Source organism: Trichosurus vulpecula, chromosome 4 (genome assembly GCF_011100635.1).
Source record: "Trichosurus vulpecula isolate mTriVul1 chromosome 4, mTriVul1.pri, whole genome shotgun sequence".
NCBI lineage: Eukaryota > Metazoa > Chordata > Mammalia > Diprotodontia > Phalangeridae > Trichosurus > Trichosurus vulpecula.
In genome coordinates this window covers 213,115,277-213,141,861 of record NC_050576.1, presented here as the reverse complement: position 1 = coordinate 213,141,861, position 26,585 = coordinate 213,115,277, and the positions used below count along the sequence as shown (strand labels likewise).

The following is a 26,585-nucleotide window of genomic DNA, read 5'->3' as shown; positions in this document are numbered from 1 at the left end:
GGAACAGCAAGTAGGCCAGTATAACTGGATCATAGGGTACATAAAGTGTAAGAAGACTGGAAAGGTAGGAAAGGACCAAGTTATTTTTATTTTCAGTTCCATGTTCTCTTCCTTCTGCACTTAGTGAAAAGGCAAGAAAGATCATATTCATCATAGATATGAAGTTATACAAACCATTTCCACTATTAGCCAGGATTGGGGTGGGGCGGGGGAGGGAAGTGGGAAAAAAAAAGGGAAAAAATATGCTACAATCTGCACTTGGTTCCACCACTTTTCTATCTGGAGGTAGATATCATTTTCATCATTAATCCTTTGAAATTTTTGTGGATCATTGTAGTGATCAGAATTGCTAAGTCTTTCACAGTTGATTATCATTACAATGTTGCTTTTACACCTTTATTGTGTATGTTTTCCTGGTTCTGCCTACTTCATTTTGCATTAGTTCATACAAATTTTCCCAGGTTTTTCTGAAATTCTCCCCTTCATCACTTTTTAGAGCATAATAGAATTTTGCCACATTCACATACCACAGCTTGTTCGGCCATTCCCCAATTGACAGGCATCCTCTCAGTTTCCAGTTCTTTGCTGCTATAAATATTTTGTACATAGAGATCTTTTTCTTCTTCTTGGATCTTCAAGGGGCATAGATCTAGTAGCAATATTGCTGGGTCAAACAGTATGCAGTTTTATAATCCTTTGAGCATAGTTCCAAATTGTTCTCCATAATGGTGGGACTAGTTTGCAGCTCCACCAACAGTGCATGAGTGTCCTAATTTTTCCACATCCCCTCCAGCATGTTGTTTTCCTTTTCTGTCATTTTACCAATCTGATGGATATAAGATGGTACCTCAGAGTTGTTTCAGTTTGCATTTCTCTAGCTATCGAGGATTTAGGGCATTTTTTCCTATCAATAGTTTTGATTTCTTCTGAAGACTCCCTGCTCATATCATTTATCCATTTATCAGTTGGAGAATGGCTCCTGTTTTTATAAATTTGGCTCAGTTAAGGGGTCAGGTTGTGAGAAGCTTTAAAAACCAAATAGAAAAAAAATTTTTAAATGTTTCAAAAAGCCAAATAGGATTTTATATTTGATCCTGGAAATAATAGGCAAGACTGGACTTGTTGAGTAAGGGGGGATGACCTGGTTAGAACTGCACTTTAGGAAAAATGGAGGATGGATTGGAGTAGGGAGAGATTTGAGGGCCTCTAACCAGGAAGTTATTACAATAAATAGTCGAGGCTTAAGGTGATGAGAGCCAGTATGTACGAAGGTAGCTGCTATAGGAGCAGCAGAAGGGATATGTGAAGTTAGAAAGGATAACATCAACTTAGACACGTAGGGTGGGTGTATAAGTGAGAAGCCAGGGGGCATTGAGGTTTGGAAGCAAAATTAGAGAGGAGGGCTTGGGGGAAGGATGAGCTCAGTTTTCACCTATGTAATATCCAATTCACAAAGTCTAAAAGACAACTGGCGATTTGAGACTGATCAGTTAAATAAAGAGACTGTAGATAGTAAACTTGCATAAGAGATAATTGTCTGCAAGTATTTAAAGTCATAATGTGGAAAAACCTGTTGGGCTCCAGGGGCCAAGAGTAGAAGCAGTGAATGGAAGTTGCAAAGAAGAAATAATCTTGAGGTGAGGAAAGATTTCCAAAAAGGCTGCCTTAGAAGAGAATGGGTTTCTGAGTAATATGAATATTCAAATCAAGGACGTATGAAGGAAAATGAACTGATATATGCAAGTATGTATTGCACAGTTATACACACACATATCTCAAATGTTGACCTCTAACAAGGGGTTAGGAGGGAGGGAGACAATTCAACTCAAAATGTAACCAAAAAAAATTTTTTAAAAAAGAGAATGGGTTTCCTACTGGGGATATTTGAGCAAAGATGACCACTAATTTGATATGGAGGGAATTGTCACCAAGGTCTCTTCCAGTTCAAATTCTGTGATACTCTAATTTTCATCAGTTATTTGGATAAAACATGCATTTCTAAGTATAGAAATTATTTGCTAATCAGAGAAGTCTCTTAGCTGAGGTCATTTTGCATGCTTTTATGGTTACAAAACTCAGAAAATTTAGTGTTAGTCTACTGGTTCACTACACTGAAATTGTTGGGAAAACACACCATTTACACCCCACTAAAAGCATGTAAAACAAAGAATAAAATTGTCACATTGCTTCCCTGCCCCCCCCAAGTTATTGGTATGTTACTATGCAGACCACAGACAATGGGAGTTTTCTTAACTGTGTGTTCAAGTTCTGCCTTTGACACAGGATCTCATGACCTTAAGCGACTTCCCTAAATTCTCAGTGCCCTAGGCCAATTTTCTAAGACTTAAGTTGCAGAACGGTTGGTCTTCTGTTTTGGAATAGGGAGTTTCCTCATTAAGAGTTCCCTACACCTGTCAAGTCAGCCAAATCAGCCAATGAAATGAGTCCAATCAAAAACAAAAAAGCTACTTTAAGATAAGCTTTAAGCTGTAGCCAAAATGCAGCTAATGTTTACCAAACCAAGCCAGTCCAGTCCCTGTGTATTTGCTTTCCCGAAGATCTACAATTACTGGTGATTGTATGCTTGTAAGAAATGAAATTCTGACTTTAGTTCAAAAGTAAATGTTACCTTTTTATCTGTATTCAGTCTATATGCTAAATGCTTATAACCAGTCACAAAGCCAAGATTTTCCTCACAAAGGTGGAAGCAATGGAAGACACCAACCAGTCATTATTTCATGGTCTCCATAATGGATCACGAGACTTGTGGGCCTGCACACAAATTGGAAATGCACATTTCCCTGTTCTGTTTTATATTTGACTCATCTTGGATTCTGAAGGGTCTTAACAGAAATTCTTTGGTCTTTTTTCGGTCATGTCCAACTCTTTGTGACCCTAGTTGGGGTTTTCTTGGCAAGGGCACCAGAGCAGTTTGCCACTTCCCTCTCCAGCTCGTTTTACAGATGAGGAAACAGACAAAACACAGTTAAGTGACTTGCCCAGGGTCACACAGCTGGTAAGTGTCTGAGGCCAGATTTGAGCTCAGGAAGATGAGTTTTCCTGCCTCCAGGCCTGGCACTCTATCTGTTGCAACAGCTAGCTGCCATATATAGAAATAAATTAGTTGAAATTAGTATGACCTAATGTCAGTCCTTCCTACAATGAGTTTTTTGAAATATTTGCCGTATACTCCAATAGGAATAACCTATAGAAATGAAGATGACTTAGTAGAAATTGGAAGTATTATAGATACATGAGTTAAACACACGGCCATTGAATTCTCATTAAGGACAGGGACTGGACCTGTGATTTCTGGAAGATAGAGAACACACTGGATGAGGAATTCACCGATAGTATGAGCTGGTGTTTTCTCTGTAACAAAGCCTTAGAAAGTTACCTAGATCACTTAGAATTTGTGGTTTGCCCAGGGTCACGGAGCCAGTAGGTATTAGAGGTGGGACTTGAATGCAGGTCTTAATGGGTTTGTGGCCACTCTGTTTGCTATGTATGCTGCTCCTACAGAGAAATTACCATTTTAAAGCATTTACTTCTTTCCAAAACAATTATTTCCATTTTTATTACAGTATAGATCTGTCAACTTAAGATTTCATTCTTTGACTGCAATTTTATATAAGCCAGATATTCAGACAAAATGTTGGAGATAGGAATACAAAAGTCCCTGCCCTAAATGAGTTTACATTCTAACGTGTGTGTGTGTGTGTGTGTGTTAGCCAGGGAAAGAAATGGGAAAAGGAGCCACAGGGTTGGAGTTAATCTATAAGGCAGTTTAATTGACATACATTTTCCAGAAAAAAAGTGGTAGTATTGATTTGATTCCAGGGCAAGAAGTAGAAGGAGAGAAGCAGGGCAAATAGCAAAATCAGCAGGTTTTTGATGAAACATGATTGAAATATAGTTGGTGGCAGCTCTAATGCCACACTCTCTTCAGGTTTGATGTTGGGATCGAATGAGGAACCATGAATCACTAAACAGTTAAAAGATTTACTTTGCCCTAACCCAGCAAAGATACAGTGGCACATAGGTTTTCCGGACATATCCCTCCTTGTCTCCATGTGAAAATGTGTGGTTATCAGGTCATGATCTGGTGAAGGATATGGTGACTGGTCTGTGGCTAGGACTTTTAATGCCTTTAGGTCACCAGGAAGTTGGGGCTAATCTGATTCCATCAGCTTTGTCATTTTAGGGAAAATTAATCCTCAAGTGTTAGAGGAGGTGGGAAGGGAGGAACAAACATTTCTTAAGCCCCACAATGTTCCAGGAGCTGCTAAGATCTGATTTGATCCTCATAGAGGAAAACCAAGCAAGAATAACTGATCCAGGGTCACACAGCTATAAGTGTCTGAGGTGAGATTTGAACTAAGGTCTTCTTGATTTCAGGCCCAGCATTCTGTCCACTGCGCCACCCAGCTACCCAAGGAGGCCTACAAAGGGTTGAGCCTCCCTGTGTTATGGATAAGAGGAAAGAAAGTATATGAGGAAAATATTGGTAAATATTAGTCCTGTCATCACCCCTTGGTGTCAAGGTCCTAAGGGTCTTCTAGAGAATCTTCCACCAATTAAATGCTTATAGGACTTACTAGACTGACATCTTTCCTGGCATGGGCAGTACTGAAACGGAAAGAAAAAAAAGCCAGCAATCCTAGCTTTTTTTCCTCCCCACATCCTTTTTTTTGGAAGGATCAAATTTCAGTAGTGGTCGATGTGGTGGTTGATGTCAATTCTGTGGGTCTCTTCCTGCAAAGTGAAGATGCCACAGTGCAGAACCAAGAACATCACAGCCACAGCAGGGACAGATTGTTGTCCATGTCTATACATGAGGGTCATCTGCAGTAAAGAGGCTAAGAGGTCATAAGACTCTTGTATACAATCTGTTCTAGGATTTCAGTTGATGCTGAGGTTCTCTCTGCACTGCCACCTACTCAGCATTCTGCCCTCTATCTTCCCCTGAATGGTCCAAATAGGGCAGGGACTTTAGAGGGTACCTCAGACATGGGTGAATTTGAAGGCCCCCTAGTGCCTGGCCCTGTACAGTTTTACTAGCACTTCCATGGACTAGCCATCAGGTGCCAGGAGTCACATCTCTTTAACTCCCCTCTGGAAAGGGCATCTTTGTCCTCTGCCCACCTAGAAGGACAGTGAGCTCTGTGACTCCTCCTCTAATTTCCAGAGTGCCTATTCCCACCGAGGGCAGTATCTGCTGTTGCAACCTTCAGCTCAAATTTCACCAGGAGTTCAGCCTACACCTGTATGGTTGTGGGTTGAGGGAGAACCACTGCTAATATGTGAAGTCATTCAGCTAGGCTCCACCCAGAAAGCAGGATCCCATAGTTCTGGTTGTGGTACGCCTTGGAAGGAGGGAATGGGGAAGCAAAAATCCAATCAGATACATATCCTTGCAGAACTTCATCCTCTCCCTTGTAGATCCCCATCAGAGTAGATGAAAAGTGATTCATCCTTGCATGGCCAGAGTTTCCAGTGTGGTGGTGGTCAGTCATTTTTTTCAGTTGTGTTCCACTCTTTGTTGACCCTAGTTGGGGTCTTCTTGGCAAAGATACTCAAGGGGGTTTGTCATTTCCTTCTCCAGCTCGTTTTGCAAATGAGAGAACTGAGGCAAACAGGATTAAGTAACTTGCCCAGCATCACACGGCTATTGTCTGGGGCCACACTTGAACTCAGGAAGATGAGTCTTCCTGACTCCAGGGCGTGGCACTCTATCCACCGTACCACCTAGTTGCCCTTCCCAGTGTAGATACTCTAATAAATTTAGTTGACTGTGTAAAAGTGCCTTCTCAGAGAGTGTCCTCAGTCTGTGCCAATCAGTTGTGGAAGGTTGCTTAGCACTGGCTCCAGTAGACCATTGCTCCTGTCCCTCACCAGCTTTCTAGGTGGCCCCCTCCTGGGGGCAATGATGAGTCACCTGGGGCTTTTTTTTTTTAATAACTAGTGGGAATTTCCCAATTTCTCTGCCAAGTTCAGCCTGCCCTCCAGCTTCTTGGCTCTGCTGTTAGCAGGAATTGTTACCTCTGGGTCAGACCAATAGGAAAGGTTCCTGGCTGGGGTCCCCCTCAGTGCCTGCCTGACAACTAGAGAACTTTTGTGTTTTAGCTGCCCCTTCACTCTCATTGCACGGCTCCTGAAAGCTTAGTCTCTAATCGCTGAATAATGCTGGCTGTTTATACCTGCAGTCCAACTCATGCTATGCTACAGTTTCTTCCTGGGCAGCTTCCTCCAGCCTCCATTGAGCATATCCCTGTGCCCAAGTGGGAGCCTGCTCACTGTCCCATATATAGGACGGTCCATATGTGATCAGGAGGGCTCTTGGGACAAAGTGCTATGCGATAATCCATCAATCACCACCCCCCCCCATATTTGCAGGGCTCTTCCCTCAACTGAAAACACAAGTGATCATCTCAACTACGCAAGATGTTGGAGGTGGCCCTAATGCCAGTACCCTCTCAGTTCCAGTCTGAAGTTGGTTCAAAATGAAGCACTCAGTGAATCACTGAACAGTTAACAAAAAGTTTTGCCCTAACACAGCAAGGATATGCAACTAGGATACAATAGCACTTACTCTAGACACCTCCCCTCTTTCCTTGTCTCCATATGAAATGCATCTGATCATCAGAGGAGATTATAGTGCAGGACGTGGCAGTGACTCAGGTGGTCTTAAGAAATCCAAGTCTGAAAGGCCCAGACTGCTTGTGGCAGGCTGAGGTTTTTTATGCTTTCAAGTTACTAAGAAAGTTGAGGCCAATCAAGTCCAGAAGACAGTTTGAGCTCCTTTTAGGGAAAGCTAATCCCTAGGGACTAGGGAAAGAGGAGAGGCCTGGATAGGAGAAAGAAGCTGTGAAAAGCTGGTGTTAGCCTATCCCAGACCCTGGCTAGACAGAGTGGGCTAGTCAAATTAGAATTCTGTCACTTACCAATCAAAATAGCTTAGCCAGAGTTAAGAAGACATTTTTTTAGGCAGTTCAGTTCAGAGGGGCTGCTCCAGGTAGGCAGAAACAGGAAAGCAGGACAGATAGCCAGACAGGATATGAAGCATTAATGTGGTCTGAGGCCAGTTAGACATAATTAATAAATCTATAAATAAATTAATAAATACATCAGACCCTTACTAGATCTTTTCTAGCATGTGTTTTTTAAGGCAATTGAGAGTTTTCTTCTCCAGCATTTCAAGATGACCATCTTAATAATGAAAAAGGAAGTTGCAGCTAAATGGAAGGAAAGCTTGTAAGTACTCCTTGAAGAGGCAAAGAAAATTGGCAGAGTAGCTTTTTTTCCCCTAATGCTCAAAAGGTAACCCCCCAAAAATTAATTTCATGGAGCATTTGGTTATCATATGTTGCAATCCTAATGATTAAGTATTTGCAAAAAGACTATCATGAAAATAATTGCATCTTGCACACCAACATCAGTTGATGGGGACAAAGTAGTAAAGAAATTCTATAAGGTGGTAAGGCTGTCCAAATAAAATCAACATACTGACATGTGGTAACTTCAACACAAAGGTGGGAAAAAATACATAGTTTATGAGAAAGAAATCATATAGCCATACTGATTTAGTTCACTATAAATGCATATAATCTCATCTCCAGTGGGTTTTTACCACAGTAAGGCAATCATCCTCTTCCCTAATTCATTCACTAACTCACTCTGAATAGAGGCTATCCAAATAATCTTTCCTTAAATCTCAAATTCTTGGCCTAGACTTACCCCACCATATTTCACCAAGGACTCCCCTTATTCTCCCTTCCATCTCACATCACTGAGACATCTTCCTGAATTCTCCTTCACTCTGGTTTCTGATGAGGCCCTTCTCCTTGACAAGACCAATCCTTCTACATTCAATTCTGATCCTGTCCCATCTTCTCCAGATTGCTACCATCATTCCATCTGTTGCTTTCAATTTCTCCGTATCTACTGTTTCCTTCCTTGTTACCTTCAGACATGGAGACAATCTTCTCCATCTTTAAAAGTCCCTCACTTGGGGATGTTCATCAATTGAGGAAAGGCTGAACAAGTTGTTGTACATGATTGTGATGGAATACTATTGTGCTATAAGAAATGACAGGGGCAGGATGCTCTCAGAAAAACCTGGGAAGACTTACATGAACCGAAGCAAAATAAAGTGAGCAGAACCAAGAAAGCATTGTATGTAGTAACAATATTATATGATCAACTGTGAATGACTTTGCTATTCTCAGCAATACAATGATTTAAGACAATTCTGAAGGACTTATGACAAAAAAAAGGATATCCATATCCAGAGAAAGACTGATGGAATCTGAATGCAGATTGAAGCGTACCTTTTCTTTACTTTTCTTGTTTTTTTTCTTTTGTCTGTGTTTTCTTTCACAACATGACTAACATGGAAATATGTTTTGTATGACTGCACATGTATACACCTATATAAAATTGCTAGCCTTCTCAATGAGGGGGAATGCGGAGGAGGAAATTTGAAAGTCAAAAAAATTTTAAAACAAATTTTAAAAATTGTTTTTAGATGTAATTGGGGAAAATAAAATATTAAATTAAAAAATCCGCCCCCCCCCAAAAAGTCCCTCACTTGATCCTACTGCCCCTTCCTCTGCTAAAACTCCTTAGTCTACACTAGTGACTCCACTTCTTCTTTTCTCTCTTCTAAAACTTCTGCGATCTGTATTCTGACCTCAGCATTCAACTAAAACTCTTTTCTCCAAAGTTCCCAATGCTCTCCATTACAAAATCTAAAGATCTTTTCTCAGTTTTCATCCTTGTTCAAAGCATTGTCTCTAAAGCATTTGATACTATTGGTCACCTCCTTTGGGTTACTCCTCTTTTTAGGGTTTTTGTGACACTCCTGCCTGAACACTGTTTCCCAGGCTCCTTGGCCGATTCTTCATCCAGATTTTACACACTAATCATAGGTAGCCCCCAACATTCTATCTTGAACCCTCTTTTCTTTTTGCTGCCTAATTAGCGATTTCATCAGGTTCCATTCTCCCATTCAATCCCATATTTATCTAAAATGTTCCACTCCAAGTCTTTCCTAATCTATCACCATACCTTTCAGACATCTCAAATTAGATGTCCCATAGGCATCTCAAATTCAACAAATTTAAAACAGAACTCATCTTTCATTAAAGCCCCCCACTTCCAAACTTCCCTGTTCCTGTAAAGGACACCACGATCCTTCCAGTCACACAGGTTGCAAATCTAGTATCGTTCTGAAAGCAAGAAAGGCATCTAGCAAGCTGGGGAGATTGTGTGTGATAAACTTTTGGAAGGACCTGGATGAGAGTCATACAAGACGGGGAGACATAGATACATTATTATCTGCATTACTGAAAATGCAGATTTTAAAATCTTGGCTACCATTGTCTATCACTTTTCTATATATATGATCTTCAGGTCTAATATCATTATAACTACATATTTCTGATTAAAAAGAAGCAAAATCCTAAATCAATGGGCCACATATTTAAAAACGCTTCAGGTAAAAAACAAAGCTTAAAATCAACTGCTTTGAACACTGAAGTTCAACATGGTTTTTTAAGTTGTCCTATTAAAATTGTCCAGAGTGTCATGTCACCTCAGGCAGCAGAAGTGGTTATCTTTCATAAAGTAAATTCAAAACAAGCTAGCTCCAAAGTTTATCATAACACAGATTTCCAGGGAGTATGACCCTACAGAATGGTTCTACCAATATGTTCAAAGATAAGGCAACTGGAAATTCACATAATTCATGGAATACAGTATTCACTATTATTGGCATCCAAACTAAATTAGACAGGACTTTGTAGAATATACAAACATTCTCAAAGATACTTACAAATAAAAAAGGATTTGTATTCGCTTTCCTGCCCTGACTTTATGGATCACATATTTGGAAGTGTACATGAAAAGTAAATTATGAAATTAGGACAAAGCCTTTTAAAAAGTCTCAATGCATTGAAAACTCACAATGTTCTTTTAAACCACCAATGCTGTGATGGTGCAAACAGCATACAATTTATTACTCAAGTTCTGCATGGGCACATACAGAGTTTAAAAAAAATTAAACCATTTATACAGATGTTATTGATAAAGCTCATGTAACAGCTGGGTGAAAATACAAAGAATATCAATGCTAAAACATTCTTTAATAAATACAATGGAAATGATAAACCTTTAAAAAGTCAGTTTAGAGGAGAGGATAATATTACACCAATTAAACTAATTACACCTAGAGACAAAACAAAACTCTTAGCATTTGGTAGAGTCATCATCCTAATATAGTATTTAAAATATTTAAAATGGTATCTGATTGCTTTATGATGCAGTTTAAAGTTTGAAGCAGAGATAGCTGCTAAAATAAGAATGAAGGATGGAAGAAGCACACATTTTGATGAAGAAGCAAAAATCTCTTCCATCAATGTCAGTTTAAACACAACAGATGTTCAAAATGGATTTAGTGTTGTAAAACAAAAATGATTTACAAATAAAAAAAGGGATTTCAACAGGAGCCTTGTGTGCTCTGGACTGTAGTAAACAACAACAAAAAAACATCTGGTAAAAATAAATCAATCTAGGGCAACTGAAACTATGTGCAAAAACATTTTGTTTTTGAATTTACACTGTACACAGCAAAATTCTTTACATCAAGAAATAAAATCCTCTGAAACTCATCTCTACGGTAGGAGAGCTACAAAATAATCATTGCTTCATAATGAAAAGCATGAAAATATAATGACATTTTTGAAGCTTAATGCAAATAAAGAATGGATAAAAGGAAAACTTGCTAAGAGTGACACATGGATATAAATATTCACATTACTCATGGGGTCCAAAGTTCAATAAAACATGAAGTTTTTTTCTTTCCTTTTTTTTTTAGCACCTATTTGAAAATAACCAGCTGACATGATTTTGAAACTGAAATCTGATGGGTCAAATATATTCCTGTAAATTACAAAGAAGTATGTATATAGACCTTTGACTAGTAGTGTAGGGTGATTTGTCTTAAAGCTCTATTCAAGAAGTCCTTATTATTAAAGGCAAAAAGGCACTCCAAAGTGATGGTATTATACATTAAAATAATTCCTAGAAATGTTTCATTGTTACTGTACTGCATCCCTGACAGTCCTGGTTTCCACAACTATTCCTTAGTTTTGGAAAATTTTCTAAAGATTGTGTACAAATGAAAACTACACTAGTGCCTAATACAGAAGATCAATGGACCTACACTAATGAAATGCTTACTGTGAAACTTAAAACTATTAGTTGATCGAGAGCATAGAAATGTAGTTTCTGCATATCTCAGTAAGTTCAAATGTAGTATGTCCATTTAACAGTGGAAAAATATAATCTCATTAATACTGCTTCACAACGTATTAACTATTAGGCCATGCAGTGATCTTACTTTGAGAAATGAGTAACTATAACTAGATTGTTTGCAGTAGCAGTCAAATTTGGCAGAATAAACTTTTGACAATATATTACAAGACGGCCTGTTTATTTGCAAAAAATAATTAAAAACTGTAAGTTTGATTCATCAAAAATTGTTATTGTTGATAATTTCTCATATGCATATTAAAGTGTATTATTTCTGATGACTGAAGGAAGAAACCCACCCATGACTTCATATTTTTTTCATTCTTCACACCAATATTTCCACTGCTTCCTGCTGGCCAGAGGTGTCAAGAAGCATGCCAAACACCTGACAAATTCAAGTCTGTATGCTTCACAACAGATGTCAATTTTCAGTAACAAGTACTGGCCACTAGAATTACCAACTTGCTTTCAAAATTAACTTCTTATAGTAAATTTTCCCCTATTTAAATTCATATATGTTTCTACATTTATGTATAAATTTACTCACCTTTTCCATTTTGGGAAACCTAGGGTAGTAAGCTTTCTTGACCTCACTTTCAATACACACACTTTCCTACTGTGTTATGTAAAAGTGGAACTAAAAGTTACCTTTAGAACTAATTTTCCCTTTGTCCTAATTTGAATAGACCTCCTTATCATGAGCAGCTAAACAAAGGTTAAATATGGTTTACCTGATAGAATTCTTGATACATCAATTAATATATAACAACTAGATGTACTTTGACATAAGGAACTTTGGTTCTTAAAAATAGTATATCTAAAAATAAGACTGAACATATCCCACCAACATGCTTTTAGGATTTAAAAATGCAGCATTTTCATTTAAGATGAAATGCAAATCCAAAATACTTGATAATGGTGACTCATTATAAAAGTCTTTTTTTAAAAAGTCTCTTAAAAAACAGGGACACCATGAACACAAAGTATTGTGTCCAATGATAAAATCACTAAAACAGTAGTTGCATTAAAAATCTGACAAGTGATATAAATAAAAACCAAAATAGTATAATTGTTTTCCAGGAAATTCATGCTTGAAAAAATATTTTAAAAGACCCACCTAGTTAACAATTATATTCAATATATAATGCAGAATACAATGCTTTACTATAAGAAAATGCAATTAAATATGTAAGTGGCTTGCTTAAAAGGTTAATGATTCTTTTAGCCAAATTTATCCAAAATTAGAGTAATCCAAAAATAACTTTATTTTTCTTTTTAAAAAGAGTATGTATAGTAGCTGTTTGGTATGTGTTCAGTGAAGATGAAATGTTACTTGTACCGACTGCTGAAATTGTGTCTTGATGTTTTAGAAAGGCAAGTTCTGATAGGTAAACAAAATAGATTACCTTTTATAAAAATAATAGTAGTCTTTAAGGATAGAATACTGCCATACTTTGAAAACATAGGAGAATCAGCATTCTGTAGGTTCAAGATAATAGTTTTAAATAGCAGCGGAATGGCCTCATGGGAAAGACCTTTTTTTTTTTTTCTCAGAAAGGAAATTCCAAAACCACCCTTCCCCATTATGGTGTCCTAAAGTAGAAAAAGGAAAAAGTGTTCCTGTACTTCAAGCATTTCTTGAATCTTGGTTGGGAAAGGGGGGCTAGGAAGGGGGCTATCAATCAAGCATATATAAATGGAGTTCCAAGAAGCTGGCAAATTTTGTCATTCCACAGCAAATCCACATGTTTCTTCAATGGCTGTTAGCAGCTTTTCATATAGCTTCTCATAGCTTTCATAGGGTGGAATGTCTATTCGATTGAAGCTGTGAACAAATAAATAAGATGATTATATGAATTTATACACTGCTGCTAAATGTATTTGTTTATGAAGTTCAAACTCTAGACTAAGTTTCTTATGCATTTTTTTGTTTAATCACAAAGATAGAAAATTAAATCAATACTCCTCCAAAATAGAAATCATACCTAATGGATGATCATTTATGGTTTCTTTGTACCTATCCTGAGAAGATGCTGAATTACTGTAAATTGTAACCTCCTGACCAAAGCAAGCTCATCTCCTGCTAAGGGACTGGCTTTTAGTCTTATGTTAATACTGTCTAATCATGAAAATACTGAAGGAAGACTGAAACTCATATTAGAACCCGATGAGAAAAAAAGCAAGACATTTAAAGCTTGTCTGCCAGTAATAGTTGGATATAAATCCTTTCTCAATCAATTCAGCCTAAATGTGATAATGTTAAAGTGAAAAAAATCTGTTTCAATCTCTATTTTTCCACATTAAATTGAAAAAAAGTAACCTACCAAGTATGAGCTTTCGGCAGGTTGTTAGTGCTAGCATCAATCTGGTGAATTGTAAATAGTCTTGGGCCTGCAGCACCTGTAAATGAAACAAAAGTGAAAAAGTCACAGGAAGTACATTAAACCAAAGGCTAGGCTTAGAATGAAATTATTACAGGCATAGTCCACCAGAAAAAGAATGTTGTATAATATATAATGGTCAAAAGGAAGCAATATGGTATTTGAAAGTAGATAATAATAAACTTTGGTTAGGGAAAAAGGCCTATTCCTAACATACTATGCATCTAAGCATCCTTTCCTAGTAAAACATTTCTGAAGAAAAAGTGTAATTGAAAACCCACTACCAACTTTTATTTTCTATCCAAATAAACCTTTTATTTATAGTTATTTATTTATTTATAGTACAATTCCCCACCCCCACCCCCACCTCCACAATCCTGTAACAAATTAGCCAATCCAAGAAGAATAATATAAATTTTGGATTCAGATAGTTGTTAGGAATTCAAGAAGGCAATTATTACAAAGAGAGCTAAGGAACAAAGTCAATATATGCATTCATGCTATTTAATATGAGCAAGTAGACAGCACGAGGCAAAATATGCATCTAGATTCATTTATATCATGAACTATAGCATAGGTACACGATCCATAAAGGTACATGGAGAACAAATGTTATTTCTGTTTGAATTCCTCTTGCATAACATAATCTAAGAAGTGGAAGAAAAATGATAAGCTCTGTAGACAGTAGTTGTAGCTAAAAGTCAAAGAATAGTTTTCCCCTTACATCTAGTGTAAAAAACTGTAGATGGCACTGATGGTTACAGATTGATCCTTTTAACCTGCAGGTTAATTGGGAGCGGGAGGATGACATTTGAAGAGTCAAAGATAAGCAAGGTGATACAAAAATTATGGAACTATTGACAAAGAACAATATGAGGGAAGAGAGTCGACACTTATACTGTTAATTCATCCACAAAGTTTCCATATTCATGAAAATACTTCCAAGTTATTGTCAGGGGTCCCTCACCTTGTAAAGCTTTAAATCCCTGCAAAGGCACTCTGGAAGATCCTGTCACAAACTGAAGTAATCGTGCTCTCCTTTCTTCATCAAAATATTCCACAGCTTTCCAGAACCATTTCACAATATTGCTGTCTGGGGTACAGTGTTTCAACCGCGTGTTTACCTTCCAGTCACTAACATCAATCTTCCCCAGCCCACAGATGATGAGCTGTTCACAAATGGACAGGCAATGGTTATAATGAAAACTTCTAGTTGTATTCTATATTAGAAAAATTTGCAGTATTTATTCTAACGGATAGAAAAAGCTAAAAGAGACACCTCTAGAAGCTCTATAATGAACCAGACAAGGTCAGAGCAGGAAGGGACCTTAAAAATAATCTAATCCTCTCATCTTGCATTTAGGGAAATTTAGCCAAAAGAAGTGAGGCAACTTACAAAGTAACATAGTAAAAAAAAAAAAAAAAAAAGGAACTACAACATAAGTGTATTGATTTTATATATATTGATATATATTCTATTGATTTAATTCTAAGATATTCCATATTCAATAAATTTCCCTAACAATCAAAGTTAAAAAGACAGCATTAAGTAACTTATAATCAGTCAAGTAGTGCTTAACAACCAGCATTGTTAGGGGATATGGTTGGTCCTTGTACTCATGGACCAGAAAGTTTCAGAAAGTTTATAAACTAGTTAGGGAGCTAAAAATAACACAAAGGAAACAATCTGAGCATAGCTCTTGCTAAAATATATGGTACTGACTCAAAGTGGCACAGAATTCTGGAAAGGATAAGATCAATATAAGCTAGAACCTAAAAATCTTAAATAATTAATGTGATCTAATGAAATCTGATGTAGAAAAGAATAAGGGAAGAAGTAAAAGGCTAAAAACCTCATAAAAAGAATTCTTGAGTCTATTTTTTTCACAACCATCTCTTAATGCTGTCCTCTCAGTTCATCCATTTTTGAGTGATAAATCAGAGATCCTTGCTACACAACTGGGTTACAAATTAAATAATACAGATTAAGATCCTTTTAGTGTAGGATCTAAGACATAACCAATACTTTATACTGAATGTTATACTTGAGTAGAAATAGCAAAGCTCACCAGATAGGTTTGTATGTTTGTGCATAGGTACATACATGCCCATCTATACATATGTACAAACAATGCAGAATTGCTTTGATAAAAGCACTTTGTAAACCTTAAAATGCCATCAAACTGAGAATTATTATGTAGAGTATGTATGCAATCAACCAATCAACAATTCTTTATCATTTATGCCAGGTGCTGAGCTAAACGATGGGAATAAAAAAGAAAAACATTGTAAAATAGTTCCAGTGTACAGACAGAGAAAGAGACAGTCTCTCCACCCCCAAGCCCTACTCAGCTTAGTGGCAACTGCACAGCTAAATTCCCTACCCATTTCAATGTAAAACTGAATCATGAAAGGTAGAAAAAGTTCTAATTTGGTGACAAATACAAATTTCCCATGGCGAAGAGAAAATTCCAAATATCCACAGACACAACTATCAGTTCTCTGTTATTGCCATTCAGTTTATACACAAAATCTGTCCTTTGAATCCCAATCTTCCTTTAGCACCTAAATACTGCACTTTGCAGTGGGAAGGTGGTCAATGAAGGACCATTTAAAATTACTCATGCTTCCTTGAATTCTCACTACAGGGGATAATAAACTTGGGCCATACAAAAATAATACATAGCAGCATGGTGAAATGGAAGAAAGCCTAGAGCTGGAATCAGAGGATCTAGATTCAAATCCTGCAATTTATATTTCTATGACTCTAGAGAATGACATTCCCCTCCCTAAGCTTGAGTTTTCTCATTTGTAAAAAGGCAGGGTTGATCTAAACCTAAAGCAGGGCTGTCCAGCGGCCCCTGCAGTGCCATTTAAAAAACCCCCCTACAAGCATAAAATTTACATAAATGCTTTAGTAAAGGAAGCCAAGCTACTGCAGAGCTTTCACTAAAATGGCAAATAAAAATATACTGTCTACTGTTGCAATAAAAACCTAAGGCTGGACAGCCCTGACCTAAAGAGTCACTATGATCTCTACGAGCACTATGATCTCAATAGTTTGAACTCTGTGTGCGTGTGTGTGCGTGTGTGTATGTGTATGTGTGTGTGTTGACAGGAGGAGACAATCTGCAACAGTGAAACTCACAGACACTATACCCAGGATAACAAAAGTCCACCTAGTCTATTTACTTTGTCTCAGACAAATTACACTTGATAACACAACATAGTATTAGCACACTGACCTCTAGTTCTTTTTCATCAAATGTCTTCAGCAGAGGCTGTGGTATTACTTCATTAAATCCCTTCTGCAGAGCCAGAAACTGAGCCTCAATTCCTCGTAAAAATCTCCAATTTACATAAAGCCTGTAATAATAGAAGTCTCTTATAATCTAATGATTCATATATACCCAAGTAAAGCAATCAAATATTCAATAACATTACTGGAAAAACCTGTAACTTTGGTAGTGTTAGGTTTCCAAATATCTACTACAACAAAATGAACATTAAAAAAAATCAATCACCTACATGTGCCAGGCACTGTGCTAGACTCTGGGGACATACAGATAAAAATTAGATAAAAATGAAAATAATCCTTGCCGTCAATCAGCTTATAGTCTATCAGGGAAGACAACATGTAACAATGTAAATTTATAAAGTATAATACACACAAAATAAATTTAGGCTGAGAGAGGTATTAGTGGCTGGGGGAGGGCATAATTGGAAGAGGGGGTGGCACAGGTTCAGAGAAATCAATGGCCTCATATAGTAGGTGGCACCTGAACTGAAATTTGAAGAAAACTAGGGATTTTAAGAGCAGAGAAAAAAGGTACATTCCAGGCACAGACAGCCTTTGCTAAGACAGAGAAACAGAACATGGGTATTATGTTGAAAAGCAAGAAGACCCATTCAGCCAGACTGAAATGTGTGGAAAGGAGAACAAAGTATAAAAAAGCTGGAAAGGTAAATTGAAACCAAGCTGTGAAGGACTTTAAATGATAGATAAGTTAGTATTTGAATAATCAGACAAAAGCACAGGCTGGCAGGGGGTAGGGCTAAAAAATGGCCAATGTGCAGAGAGAATGGAGGTCCTTCATTGGCAAGAGAAACATTCTAATTTTTTTATCTTGTTTTAAAGGTTCTGACTTAAAGATAGAAGGTTGCTTGATTTCAAGTAGGTCTACAGCCAAATTAAATACCCTAAATGCAAGTACTATGCTTTGATCATTAATATATTTTAAGAAAATGGCAACAAATATACTTTTCATCAAACTTAAATGCTGAATTGCAACTTTTCCTATTATTCCACTATATGTGACCCTAAATAAATGCAAAGATTCACCTTAAAATAAAAGCAGTAACTTTTCACTTAATCTCATTTTTAAAAATCTTATGGATAAATTTCTATTCTATTTAGAATACTTGACATTGTACGACTGAGAAACTGGAAGAAAATATTTCATCACTGTTTTGTACAGCTTGTATTTTTCCAATTGATTGTTATTTAGCAGTTTTGGAAACTTCTTCAAAATCTGACACTAGTGATTCAGTGACCAAACATCGATTACACCATTTCTACACTATGATTTTCACCACCTACTTACCTCTCATGATCCACAAATTTTAAAGTTTCTTTTTTCAATAAGAACTTAATCAAATGATGACTTCAGAAGATTAATGACAAAATGTACTTCTCACATCTTGGCAGAGGGGTGGTTACTCAACAAATATTTACTTATTAAGTACCTAATCTGTGCTGGGTACTAAAGCTAAAATACAACAAATTAAATAATCCTTATGAACCAGCGCTGAAGAAAGAGACGTTTGGTCTCAGATGTCATCAATGTATTATTTGTTTTACTTGACAATACCCGATTTTTTACAAGAGAGGGCTTCTATTTTTTTTTAAAGTATTATGAACTTCAGAACCACCATAAAAAAATAAGCACACTTCTATATATGAAGCAGAACACAGAAAGAGGCCTGCACATGAAACTGTACATCTCTTTTCCATACTACCTGCTTTTTAAAAAATCCAACATGTTACTTTCAAAATTGTCCTGCTTCTCTGGGTTTCTTTCTGAATTTCCTTCTGTTCTCTAAGCATTTTTAAAAATATTTCAATGGACCACTTAGTTTCTTTTTTTAGGGAGCATCAACATTGCTATCCCACACATATCATAGTGTTCCATCACAATCATATACCACAACCTGTTCAGCATTCCCCAACTGATGGACATCCCTTCAATTTCCAATTTTTTGTCACCACAAAAAGTCAGCTCTAGATTTTTTAACAGAAATGCTTTCAAGCCCTCTACTACATACTAAATTTAGGCCCATGTTTTCCTCTGTATATATACTCAGTTTTGCAGGAAGAGTTATTCTTGGTTTTAGACTTTTATCTTTTGCTTTTTGGAATATCACATTCTGATTTTTAGCAAAAGCTACTACAGCCTCTGTGATCCCAACTGTGGTTTCCTTGGTCCTTCAGCTCTTTTTCAGGCTGCTTGAAGTATTTTTTGTTTGATGTGGAAGCTCTGGATTTTGGCCATGACAATCCTGGGACATTTCCTTCAGGGAATTCTTTCAAGAGGTAATTCCATTTTCACTTTGCCCTAATGATTTTCATTTATGATTTCCTGAAAGTGTATAATATTTTATTATGGTTTTCTGGGAGTCTGATGTTGCTTAAATTATCTCTCCTTGCCTTGTTTTCCAGGTTTCCCAGGTAGTTATCTCACATATCCTTCTATTTTTGAAAATCTTTTTATTTTACTATAATATTTCCTAGCTAATTCATGGAACCTTTGGTTTGGTCTCTTCTAATTTTTTAGGGAGTTTATTGCTTGTATAAAATTTACCATTATTGGTTCTAATAAATTAAGTTACTCATAACTTATTTCCTTTGTGACCCTGGGCAAGTCACTTAACTTTTCTAGGCTTCAGTTTCCTTATCTGTGAAATATACAAAGGTGGGAGGAGATGAGAAGGAATTCAACATGTCCAAAACAGACCTTTTTCCCTTCCTCCCAACCCCATATCCTCTTCCAAATTCATTTCTAAGTACCACCATCCTTCCAGTGTCCCAAATTTGTAACCTCTGCATTATTCTTGACTCCTCGTTCACCTTCACCCTACATCTCTTGCATCCATGCTTTTCTCACCACCTTAGTTCAGGTTCTCATCATCCCTTGCCTGGACCACTGCAATGGTGTCCTAACTGGTTTCCCAACCTCAAGCCTCTCCTAATTCCAATTCATCTTCTAGACAGCTAGCAAAGTGATTTTTGTAAAGCACACGTTTTATCACTTAAATCCTCACTCAATAAATTCCACTGCTTCCTACTACAGGATCGAATTTAAAGTCCTCTGCTTAACATTTACAGTTATTCACAATCTGGCCCCTCTTCCTACCTTTCCAGTCTTCCCACACTATATTCCCTTCTACACACTCAACAATATAGCTGCACTGTACTACAAACTATTCTTCTCACACAAGCACCTTTTATCCTGTGCATCAGCACTAGCTGTGTGCCACCCCCTCTCCCCACCGCACCCCACCCCCCGCCTCTGACCTGTAATGCTCTGGCTTCCTTCAACCTTTTGCAGGAGGCCTTTCCCATCGCCAAACCCTTCTCCCTCTCTCCCTTACCTGGCTCCAAGATTGCCTTCCATCTATACCAGGGGTTCTCAATCTGGGTTACATGACCTTGTTTTTAAGACATTTTGATAATTATATTTAAATATAATTGCTTTCTTTTTGTATTTATCTTACGCACTTAAAAACATTATTATGAGGAGGGGCCCCTTGACTGAATCCAAACTTCACAGAACAAATCCTCTTAATAAAAAAGATTTATTCTATAAAACGACTCAGTCGAAAGGCCTCACCAAAGGACCTAGAAGGCTGCAGGTTCCCCACCCCTGTCCTACACTAAGGGAAGATCAATTTGAGAGAAAAATAAATATAAGTGAGAGAGCACAGGGTTTAATTATTCAATTCATTTGTCCAGTACCAACTGTATGTGAGCCTTTGCTGGTGATACCCTCATAGAACGTACAGTATCGTTAGGAGTATATGGTCCTAGGAGCAGTAAGTGGAAGCTGTGAGGACTAAAAGAGGCTGAATATAAGGACATCAGAACTATCCAACAGTGGAATGGGCTGCCTAAGAAGGTGGTAGGTTTCCCTTCACTGGAAGTCTACAAGTCAATGGACGACCATTTGTTGTGTACAGTGAGAGGATTATTTTTCAGGTTCAGGTTGATCCGGTCCTGAGGTACTTCCAACTCTGAGACTCTGTGAAATTTTAATTATATTAGTTCAAACTCACATTAATCAAGGACTGTCTCTCAACATTCTCTCCAATTCTCACTTAGTATTTTCTAAAATTCTGAAAAATATTTCTTGCACTTAGACCCTAACAGACTTCATAACTCATGATCGCTGTGAGCACCACTGAAACAGGAGAAATGGTTTTATATTATATATCAATGTTGTATTTCTATGCTAAAAAAGCAGTTTTCAAAAAACAAAGTAATCAGACAATACACAACACTGCCTGAAGAACAAAAAAGTATTCACCTGACGTATTCTTTTTTATTGTCTTCTGTAACTGAGATGCTTTTACCATTTGGTTTAAGTTCATGTTGAATAATTTCACCATAAGCATTGTGTTCAACACAAAAGGTATGATCCAAGACACCTGTGATATCATTCTCACTAGATAGGAAAAAAAAAAAACAAGCAAGCACATAATTGGAAAATCTGAAACATGTATGGCACAGATGTATGAACAGCCTAGAGACAAAACCAAAGAAGAGATAATACTGTGTTCTTGAATCAGAATTCTCTTTTATGATAAATGATTTGAGTTATTTAAGTAACTAATGTTGTTATCCACTAATTTTGCTACCATCTCAAATAGTTCTTAGACCAATCATAAAGAAAATCTTCACAAATGCATAAAATTTTGTTTTCACTTTCTAGATTGTCCAATGAAACAATCGGATTGTATACAACTGAAAATAACACAAAGGATTTCTCAAGTGCAAATACTTCAGAGGTGCTTGTCTACTAAAGCAGACGAGCTCAAAAGAAGATGGCCCTACTCTGCACTTAGAGGATCAAAGATTAGAACGCTTCACAGAAAGGAATTTCAAATATATAAAGCCATGTACAAGCTAGGATCTGTCTGAAATTAAAAAAAAAAAAAACTTTTTAAACTATTATCATGGTACCCACAGAGATCTTGAATGTACAGAATGAGAAATGTTAATTCCACAAAATAGGAGTGTGTTAGGGTATTTTACTACACTTATTAACAATTTCTTTCAAAGTGAGACTAGTTCATTCAATCATTTAAAAGTTACCAATTCATTAATACACTTTGGTGAAAGCAGCAACAAAATTATCTACTTTATTCTTTTAAATCCAATCTAATTCTACCTATGACCAATATCAACTTTACGAACTTAAATTTCTGCCACAGTGAACAATTCAGGGTCAATACATACAGTATCCAGACTAAGCTGTTGTGAAGATCTGGATCAACCAACTCCATGTCGTCCAAATTAATTGACTTTCCAAGCAATTGTTTATAAAAAGGCAATGTGAAACCACCATCAATGTAATGTCCATGAAATACAGCCATCCCCATTATCCGCCCAACAAAGTGAAAATATGATAAATGTTCCTGAAATTTAAAAGTTTATATTTAAGTAAAAAATAGGTCACTAGGCAAGATTTTTTAAAATAACAATTTTACAAGATTATAGTTTTCAAATTTCTGTTGTATCTTCTAGCCATTCAAGTAGAGTTAGTTGCCAACACAGTTTATTTAATTTATTTATTTATCTGAATTTTAATTTTAGGTATGGAATGGATTTTCTAGGTAGCTAGGACAAATAATTCTATATACTTTAAAATTCTACAAATAAACCCCAAAATGCTAGGAAACCCAGATGTTCTCTTTCAAAAGAGTATAACAATGCTTCCAAGTTTATGCTGTTATAAAATCTCAATGTTTATACTCAGTCCACCTTCCTCTACCTCACCACCAGGGTTTTTTTCTCCCATTCACTTCCCATCTATTGTCTTGCACTCCGTCCAATAGAAACAGTACTCTTCTTTATCCTAAAACAATTTTACACCTTTGTTCAGCCTTCCTCAACTCCTAGCATAAACAAAATCTGAAGATATCCCACACCCCTGTTGGGCAACCCTCAGAAGAGCTCTTCTTCAAAGGATCCAATTCCTCTTTCCTCTTAAATATCAATCCTGGACCATTAGCCTACCACCCTTCTAGCTGTCTGGCACAAATTGAAGGCCAGCCACGGAATCTATCTAAAATAAATTATCCTCTTAAAATTGAGGCTATTCCTATGACCCCCTAGGACTCAGTTCCACCTCAAGTCAACAAGCATTTATTAAGTGCCTAATATGTGCCAGGCATTGTGCTAAGTGCTGGGGATACAACAAAACAAAAAACAGTCCCTATCGTCAAGGAGCTAACAGTCTAATGGAGGAAGACTGTGAAAACAACTATGTACGCATCAGTTATATACAGAAAAAAATGGAGGATTAGAGATGGATTCTTGCAGAAGGTAGGATTTTATTTTAGAAAGCCAAAGAAGCAAGTGTCAAGGGAAAGCATTCCAGCCAAGGCAGACAGCCAAGGAAAATGCAGAGAGACAGGACGTGGAGGATCTTGTTTGAGGAACAGCAAGGGGGCTGGTGTCACTAGAAATAGGAGTGAAATATAAAAACACTGGAAAGGTAGGCAGGGGCCAGGTTGTTATAAAGGGCTTCAAATGCCAAATAAAGGACTTTATATTCAATCCTAGAGATGACACAGAGCTACTAGAAGGCTGCTACATCAGGGTAATAGGTGAGGAGAGTAAGACTTATGCTTTAAGAAGATCAATTTGATAGCTAAGTGGAGGACAGATTAGAGTGGGGAGAGCCTTGAGTCAGGGAGACTATGAGAAGCCTACTTCAAAGGCCTCGGCCAGGATGGTGAAAGTGTCCAAGGAGAGAAGACAGCGTACACTAGAGATGTTTTGAAAGGAGAAAAAACAAGACTTTGCAAATGATTGAATATGGGGAGATATGAGAGTGAGCCTAGGTGACTGGATGGATGGTGAACCCCTGAAAAGTAATAGGGAAGTTAGAAGAAAGGAAGGGTTTGAAGGGAAAAATGAAGAATTCAAATTTGGAAATTTTGAGTTTAAGATGCCTTATAGAGCATCCAGTTTGCAATGAGACGTGTCATATTTTCTTCTATTTTTTTCATTCTTTTGATTTAGTTTTATTGTTTCTTGATGTCTCATGAAGTCACATGCTTCCACTTCCCAATTTTGAAGGAATAATTTTCTTTCGTGAGCTTTTCTACCTCCTTTCCCATTTAGGCAATTTTAATTTTTAAGGAATTATTTTCTTCAAGGAGTAGATTCTGTACCTTCTTTTCCATTTGGCCAATTCAGCTTTTTACAATATGCTTTTCTTTATTGGATTTTTGTGATTCTTCCCCAGTCCCCAAACTAAAAATGTATTAAATGCCTACAAGATAGGTTTGACTTCTAATAGGAGCTAAGGTTTTAAGAACACTTTTCTTTTTTTTTAAATAGTATTTTAAGTATTTTACCCTAAAACAGTAAGCAATTTGATGTAGGTTATATATGTACAATCATGTAAAACATTTCCATATTAGTCATGTTGTGAAAGAAACAGTTTACAAAAGAAAAAAAACATTAAAAAAATGAAAATAGCATCCAGACTCCATCAGTTCTTTCTCTGGGTGTGGACAGTATTTTCCATCATGAGACTTTTAGAATTGCCTTGGATCACTGCATTGCTGAGATGAACTAAATCAATCATAGCTGATCATCACACAATGTGGCTGAGACTGGGTGCAATGTTCTCCTGGTTCTGCTCACTTCACTCAGCATCAGTTCACGTAAGTCTTTCCAGGTTTTTCTGAAATCTGCCTGTCATTTCTTATAGCACAATAGTATTCCATTACATCCATATGCCACAATTTTTTTAGCCATTCCCCAATTGATGGGCATCCCCTCAATTTCCAATTCTTTGCCACCTTTTGTGCCTCTTTTACCATTTGGCCTATTCTGTTTTTTCTTCAGTATTTTTAAGCCTTCTTTATCAAACTGCTGACACTTTTTTCATGATTTTCTTGCATCACTGTCATTTCTTTTTTCAATTTTTTCCTTTTATTTGATTTTTAAAATCATTTTTCAGCTCTTCCAGGAGTTCTCAATGGAGGAAGGGGGAGGAGAGGTCTGAGACCAATTCACATTTTTCCTTGAGGCTTTGCATGTAACTCTTTTGACATTGTTGTCCTCTGAGTTTGTATTTTGATCTTCCTTATCTAACCCCTTACTGTCTGTGGGCTGAAAACTCCTGAAGCTGCTCCCACTGCTAGTTCAGCTGACCCCAAGGCCTGCAGCTGGCTTGCCAGGTGTGTCCTGTGCTAAACTGTGCTCTCCTCTCACCCCAGTGAGACAGACCTTTCCCACAGATATTCTAAGTTGTCTTAGGCTGGAAAATTGTTTCAACGTGTCCTTTTGTTGGTTTTGCTGCCTCAGAATTCAGAAATTTGGGAGAGCTCAGGCATGCCTTTACTCCATCATCTCGGTTCTCAGTCTAGGACATCCAGTTTGAAATATCCAATAGACAGTTGAAGACTAGAAGTCAAGAAAGAGGTTAGGGCAGGCTAAACATATCTGAGAATCATCTGCATAGAGATGATAAATGAATCCATGGGAAGTAGTAAAATTACCAAGTGAAATACTATACAGAGAGAAGAGAAGAGTGCCCAGGCCAGAGCCTTGGGGATACCCACAGTTAGTGAGCATGATCTAAATGAAGATGCAGCAAAAGAGACTGAGAAGGAGCTGCCACACAGGAAGAGAACCAGGAGAGAGCAATGTCATGAAGAGATAGACAGTAGAGAATACCAAGGAAAAGAGGGTGACTGACAGTATCATCTAAAGCCTCTAGACACACATTCTTCTTTACATAATCTCCCATCATCCTCAGTGACTTGATCTGTCCATCTCTGCTAGCTATTATCCCATCTTTCTCCTCCCGTGAGAAGGCTGTCTAAAATTGAAGCCTGCACTTCCATTGCTCTTACTTCCTTCTTAAATCTTTGCAGTCTAGCTTTTGCCTTCATCATTTAACTGGAATTACTTTCTCTGAAGTTACCGATGCTCTCTTAATGGCCAAATCCAAGGGCCTTTCCTCAACTTTCATCCTCCTTGACTTCTCTGACACTGTTAATCACCCCTTCTTGAAGCTGTAAACATACAACAATACCCACTGGAGAACATTACACCTAACATTATAATAAAATAAGTAATATGGCATGTAAAAGAGGGAAACTAAAACACAGAAGCCAGAAATGTGGAGGCAAGGAATGTACAGGAGAGAACAAATCTCCACCGCCCAAAGAACTGCAGAGAATGATGGGAGATGAAAGGCACAGCTACACAGCTTGGGAATAAAAACTCAGAAATGCTGAAAAAGGTCTTCCTATAATACCCTGGCCTTTTATAGAACTGGCCGCTAACTGCTCTAAAATACGCAGTGCATATAGTTTTACTAAAAATCATATTCTATTAAACAAGTAAAATTTATACATGTACCAGGGGACCTCTATATAAAAGCATTTTAGTTGCTGAATTCACATTATCATACCGGATTAACTGCAGAATCTGGATTGATTTGCAACGTATAGATGTCATCTCTCGAGTACTGGAAGAGGCCATAATATGGATTCAGCATTTCATGAGATAAGAGATATAGCCATTCCCTAAAGAGACAACAGATAATTAATTGTCTAATAAACAAACCCCTTTTAAAGAGTGGATAC

The 26,585-nt window shown here is 37.2% G+C and overlaps 1 protein-coding gene across 1 annotated transcript in view; it reads right to left on the bottom strand.

Moving 5' to 3' along the window:
- Positions 1 to 9,992: 9,992 nt before the first annotated feature.
- Positions 9,993 to 26,585, bottom strand: part of SMURF2 (SMAD specific E3 ubiquitin protein ligase 2) — a 145,060-nt gene continuing 128,467 nt past the window's right edge. Inside the window, exons 13-19 of the mRNA XM_036755337.1 lie at positions 26,411 to 26,525; positions 22,210 to 22,388; positions 21,278 to 21,415; positions 16,940 to 17,060; positions 14,662 to 14,863; positions 13,638 to 13,713; positions 9,993 to 13,138 (exon numbers count right to left, since the gene is read on the bottom strand). Of these exons, the coding sequence (XP_036611232.1) occupies positions 13,039 to 13,138; positions 13,638 to 13,713; positions 14,662 to 14,863; positions 16,940 to 17,060; positions 21,278 to 21,415; positions 22,210 to 22,388; positions 26,411 to 26,525 (931 nt within the window). The 3' untranslated portion in view covers positions 9,993 to 13,038. The remainder of the gene's footprint in view (positions 13,139 to 13,637; positions 13,714 to 14,661; positions 14,864 to 16,939; positions 17,061 to 21,277; positions 21,416 to 22,209; positions 22,389 to 26,410; positions 26,526 to 26,585) is intronic.